Raw genomic sequence first — 21,403 nt, forward strand, 5'->3', positions numbered from 1 at the left:
CACAGGAGCTCTGCATGGCCATCACACCTTGTATAAGACAGCAGCAAACAATCTCTCGGATATTGTGTGGTCACTATGTGCTAGTGCACAGATGAAGTAGAAGCATTATTCACCCACTAAAACTGAATTAAATCAGGAAAGGTGTGTTAGGCTTGAGTGATTCACAAAAAGTAATTAGGTGTATCTGAGGTAAAGATACACAAGCATAAAAGGAAAAGTAAATCCCAGTGTTTAACAACTCATTCAAGCAGAGCGAATCAGATACAGGAGGCCTCCTCTCCAAGACCTCAAGAGAGCGACACTGGATCAACAGCAGGGGCAGTGGGAACTACAAACGAAACAGAAAGCAGCAGGAAGAGGGACTGACAGTGGCCACCATTCATCAAGGTGAGAGTAGGATTATCTGAGGGGAGATGATCACCAGGATGACTTCATTTCACAGGGGAGATCGGCTCTGCCTCACAGATTGCTGTCTATTTCCCTCGCCATCTTTTTGTGCTGACTTCTCTTCTCTTGCTGAAAGGATGTTGTCTGGATAGGCTTCTTTTACAGACCTGCACAGGTATACAAGGCGGCCTTCATTACAGACACTCCAGACACCTCAATCAATATTTACAAAGAGTAAAAACAAAGTCAAAGTGCAAAATAATTAAAGTTTAAATAAGTGGACCCATATCACACTAAGAGCCCCCCAGGTACTGGTGGCTGGTAGCAGTAGCTCTGCCTCATTCCCTGCCTGTTCAACACAAGGCCTCATGGCTGCAGAGCCCCTGGTTCCTCCTGCAGTGTTGTCTGTGGGCTGAGCTGGAGAGGGTCCAGCTGCTCCTCACAGGGGCTTCTTCAGGATTAGCAGGGGAGCCCGTCTACACTTCAGCACCACTGGGGCAGAGCTGGCTCTGTGGAGTCAGGAAGGGGCCAGAGGCGCAGTTGGGGTAAATATACACAAAAAGAGCACATTTCATAGCAGTGCTGGCAGTGGCATCTCTTGGACACTAGAGGACGCAGTCAATAGTGTTGGCAGTGATCAGGTGTGGATGTGAGGAAGTTCCTCTCTGTGAAGGATGGACTCCAGCACTCTCCTGTAGATGAGCTGATTCATGACTCTTGTGTCCTGTGCTGAACCCCACAGGTTTATATTCATTTAAACACATTCTGAAACACAGTGGAATTGAACCCCCCTAAATATTGGAGAACCTTGACTGCAATGTATGTCACCATTAATTATAGTTTTTTACATACAGTAGTTATTGTGGTCATTCATTTAAAAAGAACAACAAAAACAAAGCATTGACATTTTATACTTTTAAATGAAATGATTAAAGTAGAATATACTAAATCAGTGTTTTTTTCTCCATGTTTCTGTCAGTTTTACTATGAACCTCAGATCCCTCTTATTGACTGACTCATTTTGCACACTGCAGCAGTTCTCTCTGCAGCTGCTTTTCTGTCTCCTTTATTAAAGAGAAAACCCCTCCCTGTCCTCGGTGCTGCGCGTCTCCTCTCTGCTGGGTGGTGTCTTCAGGGTGAAGGAGGCGTCCTGAGAAGAAACAGTGATGTGTTATCGATGTATTTGGACAAAACTGAAATGGCCCCATTTGATTTGTCATCATACCTGTGTGAAAGTTTCCTGCTGTCAGTCTGAAAAGGCAATGCTGTGTGTGATTGGCGGGGTGGAGGGCTGTGTTTCTGCTGGGGGTCCGGGCTGTGGAGCTGCAGCTTAGTTGCCCTGTAGGCTCAGGGGTGAAGGCAGGGGTCTCAGCTGCATTCAGAGGAGGGTTCGTCTGTCCTGTCTACAATGGAGAGCTGCCTGTCCATCTTCTCTCTGGCTGTCCTGGTTCTGCGCACAACAGCCAGTAAGTGTCTCAGTCTTCCTCCTCTCCAGCTCGTTCAGATGAGGCAGTGATTCACTCAGAGACTGGGAGCCGGGGGCCGGGGCTCAGGGTCTGGGGCAGGGGGGCAGTCCAGCTGCTCAGGGAACAGGGGGAGACTTACAGAAGTATTCAGCTAGTATCTGTCCTTATTTGAAATACAGCTGCTTTTTTACTGTAAATGTACTTTTGGATAAATGTCCCCCCGATGGACTCGAACACTCTGAGCTCTATAGCTTGGGTTCTCAGAGATAAGCTTAGGGATGCATGGCTACAGAACTGGCACACAGGGTGCTTTGTTTTTAGGATAGTGTGTTTAAAGTGTTTACATTGTGACACACAAGCCTCAGATTTTAATAATTTAAAAAATGTATAGAATTGAATGGGTTACTCTGGGGTTTTGGGGGTGAACAATGAAAAGATGTGCGTCTAAGTTACTGAATCAAGTTGCAAATGTATCTCTAAATATTGTAATTGCTGCTGTTTTTTTTAACACATGTGAAATGTTTATTTTTGTTTATAAATACTGCTCAGGATATCAAATAAAATACAACAATACTTTACATTCAATGGATGTAAAGTTATATATATTACATGCATTTTAACTACATATAAATACACTGTATCTACATAAGTAATTACTGATTACATCCATACATCTCCCAATTAATGCAAATGCTTTCAATATAAGCTAATAGCAATGTGTTATTGTAGTATAAATCTTCCAATCTCCAATTATTATTATTATTATTATTATTATTATTATTATTATTATTATTATTATTATTGTCTGTGAGATACAGATAACTTTACCAGAGTCTAGATATAGGTTTCTCTGGCACTAATTGAAAAATAAATGTATTATTTTTAATTTATTAGCAGACACGCTTACCTTTAACTTACAGTTATCTAAGTAATTAATTAAGCATATATTATACACATTTTTAAAATAGAAAATAAATATTTGTAAAACATTAACAAAATAATAATTTTGGAATGAAATTAATATCCTACATGTGTAATTCACTTCTTAATAACAAATCCCAATCTGTATGACAGCAATGAACATGCAATACAGTTTCTCAATAAATGTGCTAAATATGTTTTTTGTGCAGAATGTCAATGTACATGAACATAAGTGTATATATTAATTTAGGGGACAACTGTCCACTCATTTCTAATTTATCCTGTGTTCATGTGTGGTTTGTCATGTGTGTAGTGTTTGGCCTGCGCTGGCTGCCCCCGCATTGCCCTGAACTCAGTAAATTAGTATTAAAAAGATGGGTAGTTTTGAACTGATATATTTTGAGACGTCCCAAACAGCTAATTATAGTGAAAGTCCTATCCCTGGTGTGCCACGAGGTCGTCCTGGCTGCCTGCTGTCCTGAGCTGAGATTAGATTTAGTGATGTAAATGTTGTTCTTTGTAGTAAAAATGTTTTGGAAGAAAACAACAATGTTCTGTTGAAACAACCTGTAAGAAACATAAGAAACCTAAGAAAGTTTACAAACGAGGGGAGGCCAATCGACCTAACGTGCTCATTTGGTGTCAATTCATAACTTGATGATCATTGTTTGTTTGTTGGTGCCGAAAATGTCTAGAAAGTGCAAATAAAGTGACTAATTCAGCGCACACAGCACAGACGTACGAGGTTCATTAGCAAAGGATTACATTTAATTACACACTCACTCACACGTATTCACGCATACACACACATATACATGCATACACACATACACATGCAGAGCTCAGGACAGTGCAGGCCAGTGAGCTCCCAGACTGAGGGTAGCAGTTTTGGGGAAGGTTTTCCAACATGATAATGCTTATCTGGTTTTCATGCTAATGGTATGAAGCACTGTATTACATACAATCCACAAATACATATAATGCAGAAATATATATTGAAGTTGAGGTTAGCTGACTTGCAAAACATGAACAAATATTTGTTGGAGGTTATTCTTTGTTTGCTTTTTTAAATCTTTGTAGTATGGAGAAGTGCCCCAGGTTTGTCATAAGTGAGTTAATTATTTGCTTGCCAAAATTTGGAGGGCTGACATTTTATATGTAATTGTCTTTTCTTGAACAGGCAGGCACTATGTACTCTATATACACTATCTTTTATATACAGTATATTATATACAGTACATATACTGACTTGGTACAGACTGAATTAAAATGCTTTTATATTATCACACAAAACAATCCACGTATCAAAATGCCTTGACATCATAGACCTGTAACTAATATGGCTGTATATTTTTGGTTTATTCTCTATTTCTGTAACTTAAGCATTTATGCCGTCATTTGATATTCTTTGTTCTTTTTTTTGTTTGATGATTAGCGAGTGGTGTTAATTGAGATACAATTATCCAATTCAGAATTCAGGTATCTGTCATAAACATACGAACAAATAAATAAACGTGAACTGGTGCATTGCTAGATAAAAGGTGACTGAACTGATATATTTGTATACACTTAATTAAGCTGCAAGTGAAAAACTCTTAAGAAAAAGAATCATTAATAAATAAATTCACAATCAGTTGCTTTTTACTAGGGTTGCTCTGTATTGTGTGTCCTGGTGAATGGGCTGTGTGATTAAGGGCTGGTGCTGTAATGGTCAGTGGTGTAATGCTTGGCGTTGCGACGGGCCCAAGCTGTATTGACTGGAGGTGTGTGGGGTCTGTGCTGTGATGGTGTAACGGGAGACACAGTGATGTCAGTGCTGTCTTGGCATCACATTGATGTCCAAAATCATCATTAAACAGTTAATCTGAAAGCTAATTGTTTTAAAGCAGCCAATGCCCTTCTAGTTTTCACTCTAAATTAGTTTACAGATAACTATCCTATATTTTGGCCTGGATGTACTGAAACATTAAGATATTACATGTAACTTAAAATAAACAGAAAACAATGTACAGTAACCTACGAAACATAATTAAAAAGACAAGCTAAATAAATGAATGGTCTGATAGTACAAAAGTTGGAAGATACAGCCTGTAAGGTCTGAGTCCCAGTCATATACTCCAGTGCAGTTAATGTAATGTATTTTATATAGATGTAACACCCGGTCACAAAATGGTTTCATGATTTTAGTTTTTTTTTCCTCCTTCATTAAGTTTCCTTTCATGTTTAATGATGTTTTTAGCCACTTCATTGCCGTTTTATTTTCTAAGGAGCCTGTCAATCATAATTACAATAAGCGGTGTCTTACTGGCTCCTGATGGCTCAGTAAATGAAACACTGCTGTGAAATGTGATTTGATTGATCTTGTTCGGTGCACCTGAAAGGGAAGAAAATCCGGACCGCCAGCTCTTCCATGCACTACTTCCTCCGTTAGTAACACAGGTGTTATTTGCACCTGTTTTACATCGATAGTAAATTACGCATCAGCTGCCGAGTCTGCTCTTCTGCCCTGGGTTCTAGTACAAAAAGGCCCGGAAGCGCAGGTTTAACGACGCCCCGGGTCCCCGTTAGTTGCGTTGATCAATTCTCCCGCAAACAATATAGTGCGTTTAGTTGCGCCGTCAGCCCCCGCGCTCTTACCGGAGAAAACAGCGTCTGCTAATTATGACGAACCCTGGCCTAGAATGCAGCTATAAAATAAAAGCAGCTGTTTTAATATTAGTGATTTTATCCAATAATTTCCAAACTCGGTGCCTGTATCCCCATTGATTGCTGTAGCACCTCTGTCTTGATCTTGCTGTCTGTTCATACTGTCCCACTGATCCTCTTCCATCCAGCGCCTGCTCTTCCTCAAGCCTGTCTTTGGTGTCTGTGTTCATGTAAGAGTAGTGCATCTCTTTATATCTCTGGACTGACTGTGATTGTGTGACTGGGGACTCTCTCTGCAGGCGCTGATGTGAGGCTGGTGGACGGTGGCAGCCCCTGTGCTGGGAGAGTGGAGATTGTGCATGAAGGACGCTGGGGGACAGTGTGTGATGATGAGTGGGATATAGAGGATGCTGCAGTGGTGTGCAGACAGCTGGGCTGTGGAGCTGCTCTATCAGCGCCAGGAGGAGCTCACTTTGGACAAGGGGCTGGACCAACATGGCTGGATGAAGTTTCCTGTACAGGGCAGGAGTCTGCTCTGAGGGAGTGTGGATCAAGGGGATGGGGCAATGAAGACTGTGATCACCGTGAGGATGCTGGAGTGATCTGCTCTGGTAAGCCAGACATTTACGTGTTTTGTAATTATAATATATGTGCAAATGTAACGGTGCATTTATTTATTTAATCACACATTCATGCACTAGTGTATTTATACCCTCTGTATTAACAGTTAGTTCAATACGAAATCCCCTTCAAATACAGCTTCATCAAACAGGATGGCGGTTCTTGTGCAGCAGCGTGACTGAAACACAGGACACAGAGAGGACAACCGGTTCCGTCTGCGCTCTCCTCCATTACATTACACTGGTTTACAGTCAGGGCACGACCTGCGCCCAGTGCACTCCTTAAAAACTGTGATGTTCATATTGAACAGTTTGAAAATAAATACTGTAGTTCGAGTAAATCTAGTTCATTAAACCAGTTGTTCGGGAGTGGTTCGGTTTGTTTCTCACACAGATTAGAGAGGGGGGTCTGAGCTTCTCTAATGCTCACTGTCCTGCAGCTGTCTCTGCTCTCCCTGTTTACTCCCCTAACCAAAGAAGTCTGAGGATGTTGGGTATCAGGTATTTCAAATGAGTTTCAGAGACACAAGAGACACAGACACAGTCCGACAGCAGCACTGATATGTTCTCTAGTCTGTTTCACAATCGGAGAAGAAACTCGGGGCAGAAATGCTTAGAAATCATATTGAATTGTAAAAAGTGCTTGTTTACCTATTTGTAATATCTTTCCGAAAGTGTCGGTTTGGTTTTATAATCGTATTAGCGGTACGATCATATTTACAGCACAGAAGTTGTATTTTAATGTGCATTTCTTGTCTGTAACCCATTTTAGTGGGTAACCCAACTTTAGTGACCCTTCACAGAAAGTGTTAGTCCACCCCCCGGAGTCTGTATAATACTGAGATTTCTGATACGACTGTAGTCAACTAGATGGGCTCCCACAGCTATGATGCCGGAGTTATCTGTTCAGGTAGGAGACACAGATTCTCTCCATTAACGTCAGACTGACTTTCACTGATCTTGGCATAAAACATTGATCCCACCTCCCAATACTTCAGCAGAACTGACTGCACCACAAACTCGTGACACTGGACTCATGTATTGTTAAAATGGACATGATCTTAATTAGAGAAGTGTTACTTATTTACATATGTCAGTAGGGATCTTATTGTCAATCAGGTCACAATAAAGTGGCAGCAGCAGGCTGGCTACATCATTAGCAAACCAAAGGCCACAGCATATTACCTTATTATTATTGTATGCACACATCTGTATCCTATACTGAATATAGTCTAGTAATGAGATGAAATAAATTAAATATAACATGATATATGAATACATTTTTGATCAACAACTGAATGACTCTCCCAAATCCTGGCACAATCTCTGGAGAGCAGCTTCTTCAATATCGCTTTTAAAATGATCGCTGTGCTTTGGATCTGCGCTGATGTGCGGGTGATGAGAGACAGGTGGGCTCATCAATCAATCAATCAATCAATCAAATGACTCGTTGATTTACTGCAAGTCTGGAGGGAGCGGAACTAAACGAGGGTAACACTGCCATCTGCTGGAGGAAACTGGGAATGGTCAGGAGGGAAATACACCCGTATCGTTTTGTTTGTGTGTTGCGTTGTGTGGTCTGTTTTATTGTGTTATTTGATATGATCATACTTGGGTTTGTGGCATTAATCTAGGGATACATTCACATATAAAACTGCAGGTGTCCAGGTTGTATTGAACATTTCTAATCTGAGATGTGTGGAGTGCAGACATGTTTCCTGATGAGATGTATCTGTCATTAGATTCTGCCAGTGTGTAGTATTGAGGTTTGTTTGTTTGTTTTCCAGTTCAATAGCATTGATTTCTTGGCGATAGTTAGAGACACAGGAATGAGATTGGTATAATGTGTTGATATCTGAGAGGTCACCTAGTGAACATAATGTTGAGAGACTGGGATGCTACAATCCAGAATGAATGCCATTGTGAAGAGCTGCAGAAAAAAGCAGACACTCGGTGTGTCTTCTTTGTAAATATGCTAAATCCTGTTCTTTACTGATACCATACTTCTGGATCAAATGTGATGTAAATGAGTGATGCCTTTTTGTTTCCATATTGTAGAAGTAATGGGTGTTTTATTTATCAAGAACTTGGATTGTAAAATATAGGTGTAAATCTACAGGGTGTCATGGTATAACTAGTGTATTTATTTTCCGTCAAGCTGTCAGAGTTGTAGAGAGAGGCATATTTTTAAAGCAAGGATGTTTTAATGGATTTGGTCATAATTGGGAGGTCACCTATACAGATCTCTGAACACTCTGATTGTTCAATATCTATCCATGAATTGTGACGGTGGTCGTGGTTGATCACTTGATAATGAACTGCAGGTGTGTTGCTAGACAGTGTTATGAGCCCCCCTTGTTGGTCTAGGATCTGGGGGTAGAAAGTGCTGCGGAATCGCAACATAACGCGCCGCACAAGCGATGGGGAAAGTGCGCTGAGAGGAGCGAGCAGTGGGACACAGAGGGGTCACGGACAATGCTGTGAAATCATACAGATTTAGTGCTGGGACCACAATCACTGAAGACCGGGCCATGACAAATACCCCGGATAAAACCATAATGAACAAATACACAGATCCAAAGGGAGGACGAACACGGGGGCCAAATCAAAGAAATGAACAAACCCAAGCTATTGAAGCCCTTACGGCAGCAGCCACATAGTCTAGCCCACAAACACACACTGCGGCTCCCTGCGATGGACTAGGCTGCTGTGTCTCGACAAAACCCAACCCTGCGTGATGAATATGTCGGCCCTGGGGTCTTACCTACCTACCTCGGCCTCCCCAGGCTGACTACAGGGATGTGACAGTGGGATCGACACAGAGAAGATGCGCACAAACAATACACACGAAACCCGCAGGTATAACAATAACGACTGGGACAACGCCAGAGCCAACATGCACTTCAACATGTTGTAAGGCGAGCAATACGGCAAGAGTCTCCTGTTCAATAGTGCAGTAACGGGACTGACCGCTATTACATCTGCGCCAAAACCAACAGGCAGGGTGATCAAGACCGTCCACATTTTCCTGCAACAATACAGCAGCAGCACCAACATCGCATCGACCTGCAGTTTCAATGGTTTAGAAAAGTCTGGGGCAGAGAGAAGCGGAGAACAAAGCAGCGCCTGCAGCTGCAAAAGCTCACTGACCTTCATCTGAGCAGCAGAAAGAGACGCGCTGAGTAAATTAGTCCGAGGGGCAACACGGTGGAAAAGGTCCCGCACAAACGGCGGTAATATCCAGTCATCCCTGAACCCTGCGCCGCTCACGCCGGGTGGTGGGTGCAGGACAAGCCGTGATAGCGGAGACCTGAGCGGCAAGAGGACGAACCTGAGCCGCCCAACCTGCACCTAGATAAGCGACCGTCGCTTCACCAACCAAGGAAGACCATAATAAATCAGAATTGGTGCATCAGGTCCTCCACAGGATTTGTGTTTTTGTAATGTTGCCAATTTGATAAGAGGAGATTTATTTTTCCAGTTATATTTTGTAATGATGGAGTTGAAATTGTAAAACCAGTGTGATGCTGGCTGTACCGGTCATTTGAAACGGCTCATTTACTTTAGGGAGGATGGTCATTTTAATGGCAGCTATTCATCCAATAAGGGAAATGGGAAGATTCACCCAGTGTTTCGGTTCTTCTTCGGACATTGATGGAGGAATACAGTTGAGATGAAAGAGCTCTGATAGCCTGGTTGAGATGTTGATACAGATGTGATATTACCAGAGGATAAAGGCACTGTGAGTTGTGTCTGAAGTGCACGACTCCAGCTCTGACTGGTCATGGGTAAAACCGCTGATTTAGTCCAGTTCATGGAATAATCACATATGAGAGAGAATGTGTTCATAACCTTGAACACTTCCTGCAGAGAGGAAAGGGGTTTTTGAAGGTAAAGTGTAATATCATCTGCATAGAGGCTGATTTTATGAGTTGAATTAAGTGTTTGAATTCCCATAATATTACTGTTCTGTCTGATGGCAGTGGTTGAATGAAAAGGGCAAATAGTGATGGAGAAAGTGGGCATCCTTGTTGTGTTCCTCTTTGGAGTTTGAATCTTTTGGATGTTATACCGTTATGACTGCAGTCATAGGTGATGAATACAGTGTTTTGATCCAGTGAATGAATGATTCTCCAAACCCAACTTTCTGTAGTATTGAGAAGAGAAAAGGCCAAGTGACTCGATCAAAGGCTTTTTCTGCATCGAGTGACAGTGATTGCATTTATATTATTGTGTTGTGTTATGAGATTGAAAAGACGACGGCTTTACTGGATGAATGTCTGCCTTTGATGAAGCCTGTTTGCTCGGGATGAATAAGTCAAAAACTAAAAATACGCCACAAATGAATGAAAATGTGAACTGGGTGCGCGGTGACCAATGCATGTTAACTCTGACTTGTATTTTTTTCAATACAGTAAAAGTGTCTGAAATAGCGAATCGTTGTAAATCCCTTAATGCACCAATACAAATAAAAGGCTGAGTTATCTTAGCATATTCGTATAGTTGTATTTTCGTTTCTGTGTTTTACAGTGTATCTGTGCTGTGTGTGACGCTGAGTGAGTTTGATTGTGATGTATAATAGGGTATAAAGTCGCAGTCCTCGGTGCTGATCATTACTGCTGTGTGTGACGCTGAGTGAGTTTGATTGTGATGTATAATAGGGTATAAAGTCACAGTCCTCGGTGCTGATCATTACTGCTGTGTGTGACGCTGAGTGAGTTTGATTGTGATGTATAATAGGGTATAAAGTCACAGTCCTCGGTGCTGATCATTACTGCTGTGTGTGACGCTGAGTGAGTTTGATTGTGATGTATAATAGGGTATAAAGTCGCAGTCCTCGGTGCTGATCATTACTGCTGTGTGTGACGCTGAGTGAGTTTGATTGTGATGTATAATAGGGTATAAAGTCGCAGTCCTCGGTGCTGATCATTACTGCTGTGTGTGACGCTGAGTGAGTTTGATTGTGATGTATAATAGGGTATAAAGTCACAGTCCTCGGTGCTGATCATTACTGCTGTGTTTCTCTTCTACTCCGCGCTTGGGAACGCCCACACTAGTGACGTCAGCATTCGGTTCCAAAACCGGTGGAAAAGCGCGCCGGTTCACTAAAGATCAGCTGCTTCCCAGGCCGAGCAGCGGCTCCGGCTCCAGCACCGGCACCAGCACCGGCTCCTTGTCGGTGGAAAAGCGCTGACATAATCTTGTAAACTTTAGGGGCGGATCTCATTGATTATGTGCTACAAAGGCAACGCTTTTGAATCATTGCTTGAAATACCGAGAACGAGAAAGGTGTACAAAAAATATATAGCCTATATTGTTGAAAATGTACGAGGAAAGTAGTAAGCCTATGTGACGGTTTAACCCCTGGGTATCAGTGAATTATCTTTGTGTCTTATAAGTAGGTTTAATTAATTACGTCTTGCTCTTTAAATTAAATTGTGTTTTTTGAATTTATTATGTTGTTCAATTGAAAAGTTGCTTCTCTTAAATCTCTATTTATTTGTTCTGTTGGATTTGCTGCTTGTAATGTATCTTTTGTTCCAAATTATATTGTCTCTTGATCTTTTTTCTTTTTGTATGATGAGAATGATATCTTCCCTCTCAGTACTACTTGAGCTGCTTCCCATAGTAATATTGGTGAAATGTCTGGAGAGTCGTTTAGGTCCATAAAGGATGCCCTCTCTCTCTTAAAAAAGTCTGTCCTTTAACAAAGATACATAGAAGTGCCATCTGGTGTTAGGTCTTTGGGTGTGACAGTCTAATACATCAAAACTAATTGAATAAGATAAGATAACATGGTGAAATTTCGTATTGGATATTTTAGAGAAGGGGATAAACCCCTTAATGTGCATTCTTATTTAAGGACACCGAGAACTTTAAAGTTACCAGTGATGCTTTATTGCATGACATGTGGGCCGCAGCCTGCAGTGACGCAGGTGAGGTCTGAGAGCAGCTCCAGCCTGTGATGTCACAGCAGTATTCTTTGTGACCGCTACTCCACTCAGTAGAGCTGTAATAATTGATTCATTATTTTAAATTGTATTCCATTTTTATGTAATTGATCCCTTAATCTCCCCCATGGACAAGATAGAGAGCAGACCCTAAAGGACAGTATGGACTGCTGTATCAAACAGGAAAGCATGTACTATATGGGGGGTGATTCGTGCCATTTTTAAGATGCTCAATTTGCATGAAGACATGCGTGTGGAAGGGCTCATTCGGACCTCTGAGTGTTTAATCTCCACAGGGCCTGACCTTACTGCTTATTACAAACAAAATATGTATAATAGGATGTTTTCGCAAGTTCACAATGGCATATCGCAAAACACATGATGTATGAAAAGGAGATGTATTTGCTTGTTTTGTATTTAGTTAATTGGTTAGTTTTTACATTATTTAGTAAATTAGATTATGAACTATTTTTCCAGAATATTACTTGAATTATTGAATTAATTGAATTCATACTTGCTCAGTAACTACCAAAGTTTGCCAAAATTAAAATCTAAGCGGTGGGAAAATCTTGTGAAGATCTAATTAAAGTTGTGGTAAAATAAAATGCAAAAAGGCAAGTCAGAAGAAAATGTTTAAATGTTCAAATATATAGATACTTTAGTTGCTGAAGCTCTTAACCCTCTTCCTGTGTCTTCCTGTGTGTGAAGAGCTCAGCTGCTCTCTCCTCTTCTCAGACAGGCCCAGACTTCCCTTTAACTCAACTCCCCTATTTAGCAGTGGGAGAATACTGAGTGAATATTCAAGCATTACTTATTTATTGAAGTTTGTACCAAATCCAGAAAAACACATTTCAAAAAAGTTATAAATTGATTTGCATGTTAATGAGGGAAATAAGTATTTGATCCCCTATCAATCAACAAGATTTCTGGCTCCCAGGTGTCTTTTTATACTGGTAACGAGCTGAGATTAGGAGCACTCTCTTAAAGGGAGCGCTCCTAATCTCAGCTCGTTACCTGTATAAGAGACACCTGTCCACAGAAGCAATCAATCAATCAATCAATCAGATTCCAAACTCTCCACCATGCTCAAGACCAAATAGCTGTCCAAGGATGTCAGGGACAAGATTGTAGACCTACACAAGGCTGGAATGGGCTACAAGACCATCGCCAAGCAGCTTGCTGAGAAGGTGACAACAGTTGGTGCAATTATTCGGGAATGGAAGAAACACAAAATAACTGTCAGTCTCCCTCGGTCTGGGGCTCCATGCAAGATCTCACCTCGTGGAGTTTCAATGATCATGAGAACGGTGAGGAATCAGCCCAGAACTACACGGGAGGATCTTGTTAATGATCTCAAGGCAGCTGGGACCATAGTCACCAAGAAAACAATTGGTAACGCTCTACACCGTGAAGGACTGAAATCCTGCAGCGCCCGCAAGGTCCCCCTGCTCACGAAAGCACATGTACAGGCCCGTCTGAAGCTTGCCAATGAACATCTGAATGATTCAGAGGAGAACTGGGTGAAAGTGGTCTCAGATGAGACCAAAATCAAGCTCTTTGGCATCAACTCAACTCGCCATGTTTGGAGGAGGAGGAATGACCCCAAGAACACCATCCCCACCGTCAAACATGGGAGGTGGAAACATTATGCTTTGGGGGTGTTTTTCTGCTAAGGGGACAGGACAACTGCACCGCATCAAAGGGACGATGGATGGGGCCATGTACCGTCAAATCTTGGGTGAGAACCTCCTTCCCTCAGCCAGGGCATTGAAAATGGGTCGTGGATGGGTATTCCAGCATGACAATGACCCAAAACACACAGCCAAGGCAACAAAGGAATGGCTCAAGAAGAAGCACATTAAGGTCCTGGAGTGGCCTAGCCAGTCTCCAGAACTTAATCCCATAGAAAATCTGTGGAGGGAGCTGAAGGTTCGAGTTGTCAAACGTCAGCCTCGAAACCTTAATGTCTTGGAGAGGATCTGCAAAGAGGAGTGGGACAAAATCCCTCCTGAGATGTGTGCAAACCTGGTGGCCAACTACAAGAAACGTCTGACCTCTGTGATTGCCAACAAGGGTTTTGCCACCAAGTACTAAGTCGAAGGGGTCAAATACTTATTTCCCTCATTAACATGCAAATCAATGTATAACTTTTTTGAAATGCGTTTTTCTGGATTTTTTTGGTGTTATTCTGTCCCTCACTGTTAAAATACAGCTACCATTAAAATTATAGACTGATCATTTCTTTGTCAGTGGGCAAACGTACAAAATCAGCAGGGGATCAAATACTTTTTTTCCCCCACTGTACTTAGATTTTCAGAAAGATTTTGATAAGGTTCCACACCTAAGACTGATCCTCTAATTGGAAGCTGTAGATGAAGTATGGATTATGAACTGGTTGATGTATAGGAAACGGAGGGTGTCGATTAGAGGAGTTGCTTCTAACTGGAGTGAGGTTGTTAGTGGAGTTTACAAAGGAATGAGACCATTCAATCAATCGTTCTCTTTTGATGTCCATGAATAACTAAGTGATCCAAGGATCCTATCCAGTTTTTTTTGGTGGTTTTTTTTTAATGTTCCCAGATTTTCAGCTTCACCCACATCGCTGTGGAGTTTGTTCCAGACTCCTGCTTTCCATCTTGAATGCCTTTAAGCCCAATTTCCATTTGTGTCCCCGGTTGTGTGCATCCCTGCTGATCTGGAAAAGCTCCTCTGGTTTGATGTGGTTAATGCCTTTCATGATTTTGAAGACTTGGATCAAGTCCCCACGTAGTCTCCTCTGTTCCAGGGTGAGAGTTCTTAGTTCTCATCTTCATGTGAGCGGAGATTGTAACGGGGTGACTACTGTAGGTGGGTGACCCAGATGCAGAGCGTGGGGAATCCAGGGAACAGTTGAGAGGTCAATGGCCGTCAAGCAATGATATCAAAGCAAAAGGCTTGGTCAAGGAGATGGGCGAGGTGTTTGGGATCAGGCAAACGGAACAAGATAGGTAATCCAAAGATCAAGAGTCGAGGAGGGAAAAGCAAGGTTGGTAACACTAAGGCAACTATAGACTGTCAAAGCTTGGCATTGGTACTGAACGGTAAACAATACTTTGCACAAAATGGCTTATAGCTAAGGTTTCTAAGGGTTTATATGGAGAGGAGGCAGTGCACGGAGACGAGGGTCAGGTGTGGTAATTAGCTCAGGTGGGTAGAAGCAATGATTCAATAATCAGCTGGCAATACTGTGCCACAGAGCAATGGTGACATCTAGTGGGGGCGGGGAAGTGTCAGACAGGGGATTTGACGGAGATCACCAGGTTAACCTGTATGTATTTATTTATAATACATGTGTTACTTCTTCGATGGTATATCTTGAGAATTTCTGAAACCTCTGAATGATGTGACTCTCCTGGAAACATACCCTGGGTATTTTGTCCCCAATTTTATATGTCCAGCTTTTTCTGTAACGTTGTATTTTGTGCCTTTTTGAATGTACTTATGAACCAGTTCTACCAATAATTTGCCCCTATCTCTCCACAATAGGATGATTGGATTTATGTAATATTAAACTAAGTCAGTAACCATATTACATTATTGAAGGGTGTGAATGCTTTTAGATACAATTGAATAAGTCTGGTCATGTGAATGCTAGATAATGTTTTATATTTACCTGAGATTAATTCATTAAAATATTCTTCAGATTCGTGGTGTTTTTTTATTTTTATTGTGTACAGCTCACTGCTGTGTATCCAGATCGTCACTCTTTACTGTTCAATGAAATTCCAGGTCATCGGGATGTCAGGCTGGTGGGCGGCAGCTCTCTCTGCTCTGGGAGGGTTGAGGTGCAGCGTGGAGAGACCTGGGCCTCAGTGTGTGATGCTGACTTTGACTGGCAGGACGCGGAGGTGGTCTGTCGGCAGCTGAACTGTGGAGTTCCCTCAGAGGTGCTGGGGGCGGGGCGTTTTGGACAGGGGGGCAGCCCGGTCTGGTCAGATGTGTTCCAGTGCCGAGGAAACGAATCTCAAATTTTATTTTGCCCCAATTCAACAACACAGAAACAAGGCTGCAGCCATGAGAGTGACGCCGGACTGGTGTGTTTTGGTAAGAGCACCATGTTTTACAACCTAAACTGTGAAGAATGACATGCAGTGCTTTGTTTCTTGATTATTTTCATCACATCAAACTTTAAAATACATTTCCAGTTAACAGTTTACATAGCGAGAGATTCTGCTTATGGGATATATGATGAATATTTGTGTGCCTTTACAAAATGTGGCATTATATATACATTTCAAGCCTTCTATGCTTTGATTTGGATTGTTAATTTTGCTCGTTTAGTTCAAGATACATGAAGAGAGTGACTGCAAAATACAAGTATTCATAAAGATAAATAAAGGACAGAATAGTGCAGGTTGACCTACAGTGAGGGAAAAAAGTATGTGATCCCCTGCTGATTTTGTACGTTTGCCCACTGACAAAGAAATGATCAGTCTATAATTTTAATGGTAGGTGTATTTTAACCGTGAGAGACAGAATAACAACAAACAAATCCAGAGAAATGCATTTCAAAAAAGTTATAAATTGATTTGCATGTTAATGAGGGAAATAAGTATTTGATCCCCTATCAATCAGCAAGATTTCTGGCTCCCAGGTGTCTTTTATACAGCTAACGAGCTGAGATTAGGAGCACTCTCTTAAAGGGAGTGCTAATCTCAGCTCGTTACCTGTATAAGAGACACCTGTCCACAGAAGCAATCAGATTCCAAACTCTCCACCATGGCCAAGACCAAAGAGCTGTCCAAGGATGTCAGGGACAAGATTGTAGATCTACACAAGGCTGGAATGGCCTACAAGACCATCGCCAAGCAGCTTGGTGAGAAGGTGACAACAGTTGGTGCGATTATTCGCAAATGGAAGAAACACAAAATAACTGTCAGTCTCCCTCGGTCTGGGGCTCCATGCAAGATCTCACCTCGTGGAGTTTCAATGATCATGAGAACGGTGAGGAATCAGCCCAGAACTACACGGGAGGATCTTGTTAATGATCTCAAGGCAGCTGGGACCATAGTCACCAAGAAAACAATTGGTAACCCACTATGCCGTGAAGGACTGAAATCCTGCAGCGCCCGCAAGGTCCCGCTGCTCAAGAAAGCACATGTACAGGCCCGTCTGAAGTTTGCCACTGAACATCTGAATGATTCAGAGGAGAACTGGGTGAAAGTGTTGTGGTCAGATGAGACCAAAATCGAGCTCTTTGGCATCAACTCAACTCGCCGTGTTTGGAGGAGGAGGAAGGACCCCAAGAACACCATCCCCACCGTCAAAGATGGAGGTGGAAACATTATGCTTTGGGGGTGTTTTACTGCTAAGGGGACAGGACAACTGCACCACATCAAAGGGACGATGGACGGGGCCATGTACTGTCAAATCTTGGGTGAGAACCTCCTTCCCTCAGCCAGGGCATTGAAAATGGGTCATGGATGGGTATTCCAGCATGACAATGACCCAAGACACGCAGCCAAGGCAACAAAGGAGTGGCTCAAGAAGAAGCACATTAAGGTCCTGGAGTGGCCTAGCCAGTCTCCAAACCTTAATCCCATAGAAAATCTGTGGAGGGAGCCGAAGGTTCGAGTTGCCAAACGTCAGCCTCGAAACCTTAATGTCTTGGAGAGGATCTGCAAAGAGGAGTGGGACAAAATCCCTCCTGAGATGTGTGCAAACCTGGTGGCCAACTACAAGAAACGTCTGACCTCTGTGATTGCCAACAAGGGTTTTGCCACCAAGTACTAAGTCGAAGGGGTCAAATACTTATTTCCCTCATTAACATGCAAATCAATGTATAACTTTTTTGAAATGCATTTTTCTGGATTTTTTTGATGTTATTCTGTCTCTCACTGTTAAAATACACCTACCATTAAAATTATAGACTGATCATTTCTTTGTCAGTGGGCAAACGTACAAAATCAACAGGGGATCAAATACTTTTTTCCCTCACTGTATGTGTGTGTGTGTGTGTGTATGTATTGTACACTAGTGAATGTGTAACTGGTACATTTTCTGAAATGCAGGGTACACAGAGGCCAAACTGGTGAATGGCACTGACTCCTGCTCTGGCCGAGTGGAGCTGCGGTACCTCAGTGAATGGGGGACAGTCTGTGGTCACTATTGGGATCTGAGAGACGCCAGCGCTCTCTGCCGGCAGCTGAACTGTGGGTTTGCTGTAGCGGCTCCAGGACAGGCCAGGTTTGGAGAAGGCAGTGGCTCAGTATGGGCGGATGTGTTTGAGTGCCAGGGTAATGAGACACGTCTGTCACACTGTGCTATCTCTTCATGGGGGCGAGCCAGGTGTGCCCATGGAGATGATGCAGGAGTCATCTGTTCTGGTGAGAACGTCCACCTTTAACATTGACACACACGGGGAGAAAATGTCACTATATTTGATTTGACTGAAGTGTTTGCCTGTTGAGATTTAAGACATTGCATCTTACTTTTGTTTAAGAAGAGCTGTGTGTGTCAGGTGTGAATGACTGATACTTATACACACTAATAGAATATAACCGTTTTGTTACTGTATGGTTGAATGTTCATGGAATTAAAATTTCAATTTCCTAATACCTTAATAAACTATATAGATGAGAGGATCCCTTTCCGGGCCGTCAGGCTCTTCCAGTTCACCAGACATGATTAATTTGTAAATAATTGTGCTGCGTCTTTTTCTAAATAAGGTTCTCGCATCTTCTGGCCCGTATCTACCTCCACGTAATTTCTGGATTTGATTAATATACAATATTTTATATGTAAAGCAAATGTGACCTATTGCTGGGATTATGCTAATTACATCACTCCAATGTATGGAAATTAAATGCATTCTCTGTGTTCATTTTTGTTTTACAGCTTCAAACATTAGCAAGACTTCATCAAAAGAAGGTAAATACAATTAAACATTAAACATTCCCCGAAGCAAATATGTAAACGGTAGCTATTGCAGTATTTCTTTTATTGAAGGTGCTTTTTATAAATGTAGTATGGCTTAAAATACATCATATCTAATGTGCTCACCTAAACTACACTTGTGAAGATAAGATAATTTTGAAATGTATTATTCTACAGATTTACTCTTCTTTCTCAGCTTGTATCTTAAAATGATCATTCTTTCATAATTATGTTCCAGGTTTTCCATCTCCAACTTCTACCCCTTCAGTAAAAGCAGGTAGGACATCCCACCCTTTTGTGACTATTCCAGTGTTGCAGATGTGTTCAAATGTAGAGATATAGTAATATTACAACTCAGTTTCTGTGTAAATACATTAGTTTGCAAATAAAAATCTGCCCCTTTCCATAATTGTTAAACAATATATCAATTAAAAGTAAAACAGAGGATTAAACAAATAAATAAATCCATGTATTCATCTATTTTCAAGAACTGCTTCATCCAGTCTGGTTGCAGTGAACTCGATAAATTAAACACTTTTGTATTAATGTGCATTTATGTAATGTCTTCTGCTTAGCAGTTCCCATGTTCACCCCCAGTTCACCACTATCACATCCGTTTTCTCTCTCTTTCTCTCAGTCCCACACCTTATCATTGAATAATCGATCTGTATCCCCTGATCAATTAACTCACACCTGTCCCCAGTTTCCTCTTCCCTCCACTCCGTATATATTCCTGTTTGAAGACTTCTTTGGGAAGTCTTGTTTTGCCATCTTAGCATAATTTCTGAGCCTTTCTACTCCGTGTTACTTTCCTAGTTCCTGACCCTTGCTTACTCTTTCTCGATCATCGATTTTTGGATTGCCTTCGTTGCCTAGTCAGCCTGATCTCTTGACCTCCTGACTCTGACTATTGGATCTCCTACAAAACCGTGTTAGCCGGCCCCAGACCTTTTGCCCGTTTACTGACTTAGCCTTCAGTCCGCACTTGGGTCCATCATCCCAGACTCTGTTTGCGAGACAATTTACAAACTGCAGTTGAACTATAGTTAAATCAGTTATTTTGTGCATGCTTACTTTTTTCTGCTAGTGTATAGGGTTTACATTAACAATTTCTCTGCAATGACAATGTTTAAATGTATATGAGTAAACCGACTTTTACTGTTACTAACAATTTGTGCAGATAGTTTTGTTTTAAATGATTTGTATACAATTCTAGAACTCTGAAACATTAAATATAATTCTTGCTTTCAAGTAGTTATGTAGGAAATGTGAATATTAATTATTCAGGTTTTAATGGCAAGTGCGCATTACCCATATAAAATACAGGGATTTATTATGCTGAGATTAGTCTTTTTTACAATTTGTCCAACAGCTTGTGTAGCTGAGGAGTTTTGTTCTAAAGTGCAGACAAGCCTCAATCTCATCACTGAGACTTGATGGGCGGCTGCAGATCACCTCCATTAAATTCTGTTGTTTACAAAAGACACTTTATGGGACTGATTTTTCAGGCTGTGCAGGTTCTTGATTGCCATATTAATCTGCGACACTTTAATCATCCCCATTAGAGCACGAGCTCATCAGGCTGGCTGGGGGAGGAGGTCCCTGTGCTGGGAGGCTGGAGGTGTATCACAGTGGCTCCTGGGGGACGGTCTGTGATGACTCCTGGGACCTGGCAGACTCTCAGGTGGTGTGCAGGCAGCTCCAGTGTGGGACGGCCCTCAGGGCCCCAGTGCCAGCCTACTTCAGCCAGGGAACTGGAGCCATCTGGCTGGACGAGGTGGGCTGTCTGGGGAACGAGTCGTCTCTATGGGAGTGTCCCTCAGCAGGGTGGGGACAACATGACTGTGGACACAAGGAGGATGTTGGGGTCGTGTGTTCAGGTAGAGAACCACAATATTCACACAACAGAGGTCGTGAGAGATCAAAGCAGACTGCTTAGGATGTTAATTCACCTGGGTGCTTGAACTGGCATCCAGCTATGCAGCTTCTGAAAGACTTAACTATAAAATTGGACTTCCAAGAATATTGAATTCCTGAAATGTAATTTATTTTATCACAACTGTAGCAAAAAGCAACTAATCGAATGTCTTGTAATAATCTAGAGCTGCGGTTTCTATAATTAATAATAATAATATTATTATTATATTTATTTATTAGCAGATGCCCTTGTCCAGGGCAACTTACAAAATATAAGAGCAATACAAAGTGCAATAATACAGCGCAGTTCAGGGCATAATAATTTTACAGATTCCAGTTTACACAAGTGTATATGAGATATACAGTGAACACTATATAAGGTCTTAAATCCTAGATTGTAAAGTGGATAAGTGCAGACAAGATGTTAAGTCACAGTCAAGGGACAAGGGAAAGGGAGCACAGAGCGAAATCAATATAAACAATACGAGTACTAGAAATGCAAAGCAAGAAGTATGACAAAACGATGTATCAGTGCAATCTTACAGGAGAGTTAATGACTAAATTACAAGTACTGTCTGAA

The 21,403-nt window shown here is 41.8% G+C and overlaps 1 protein-coding gene across 1 annotated transcript in view; it reads left to right on the forward strand.

The window, feature by feature from the left end:
• LOC136718534 (deleted in malignant brain tumors 1 protein) overlaps positions 1–21,403 on the forward strand; it is a 76,054-nt gene that overhangs the window by 20,003 nt on the left and 34,648 nt on the right. The window contains exons 19-24 of the mRNA XM_066696285.1: positions 5,720–6,031; positions 15,727–16,074; positions 18,042–18,356; positions 18,868–18,900; positions 19,145–19,183; positions 20,472–20,786. Of these exons, the coding sequence (XP_066552382.1) occupies positions 5,720–6,031; positions 15,727–16,074; positions 18,042–18,356; positions 18,868–18,900; positions 19,145–19,183; positions 20,472–20,786 (1,362 nt within the window). The remainder of the gene's footprint in view (positions 1–5,719; positions 6,032–15,726; positions 16,075–18,041; positions 18,357–18,867; positions 18,901–19,144; positions 19,184–20,471; positions 20,787–21,403) is intronic.

Source organism: Amia ocellicauda, chromosome 22 (genome assembly GCF_036373705.1).
Source record: "Amia ocellicauda isolate fAmiCal2 chromosome 22, fAmiCal2.hap1, whole genome shotgun sequence".
NCBI classification, from domain to species: Eukaryota; Metazoa; Chordata; class Actinopteri; order Amiiformes; family Amiidae; genus Amia; species Amia ocellicauda.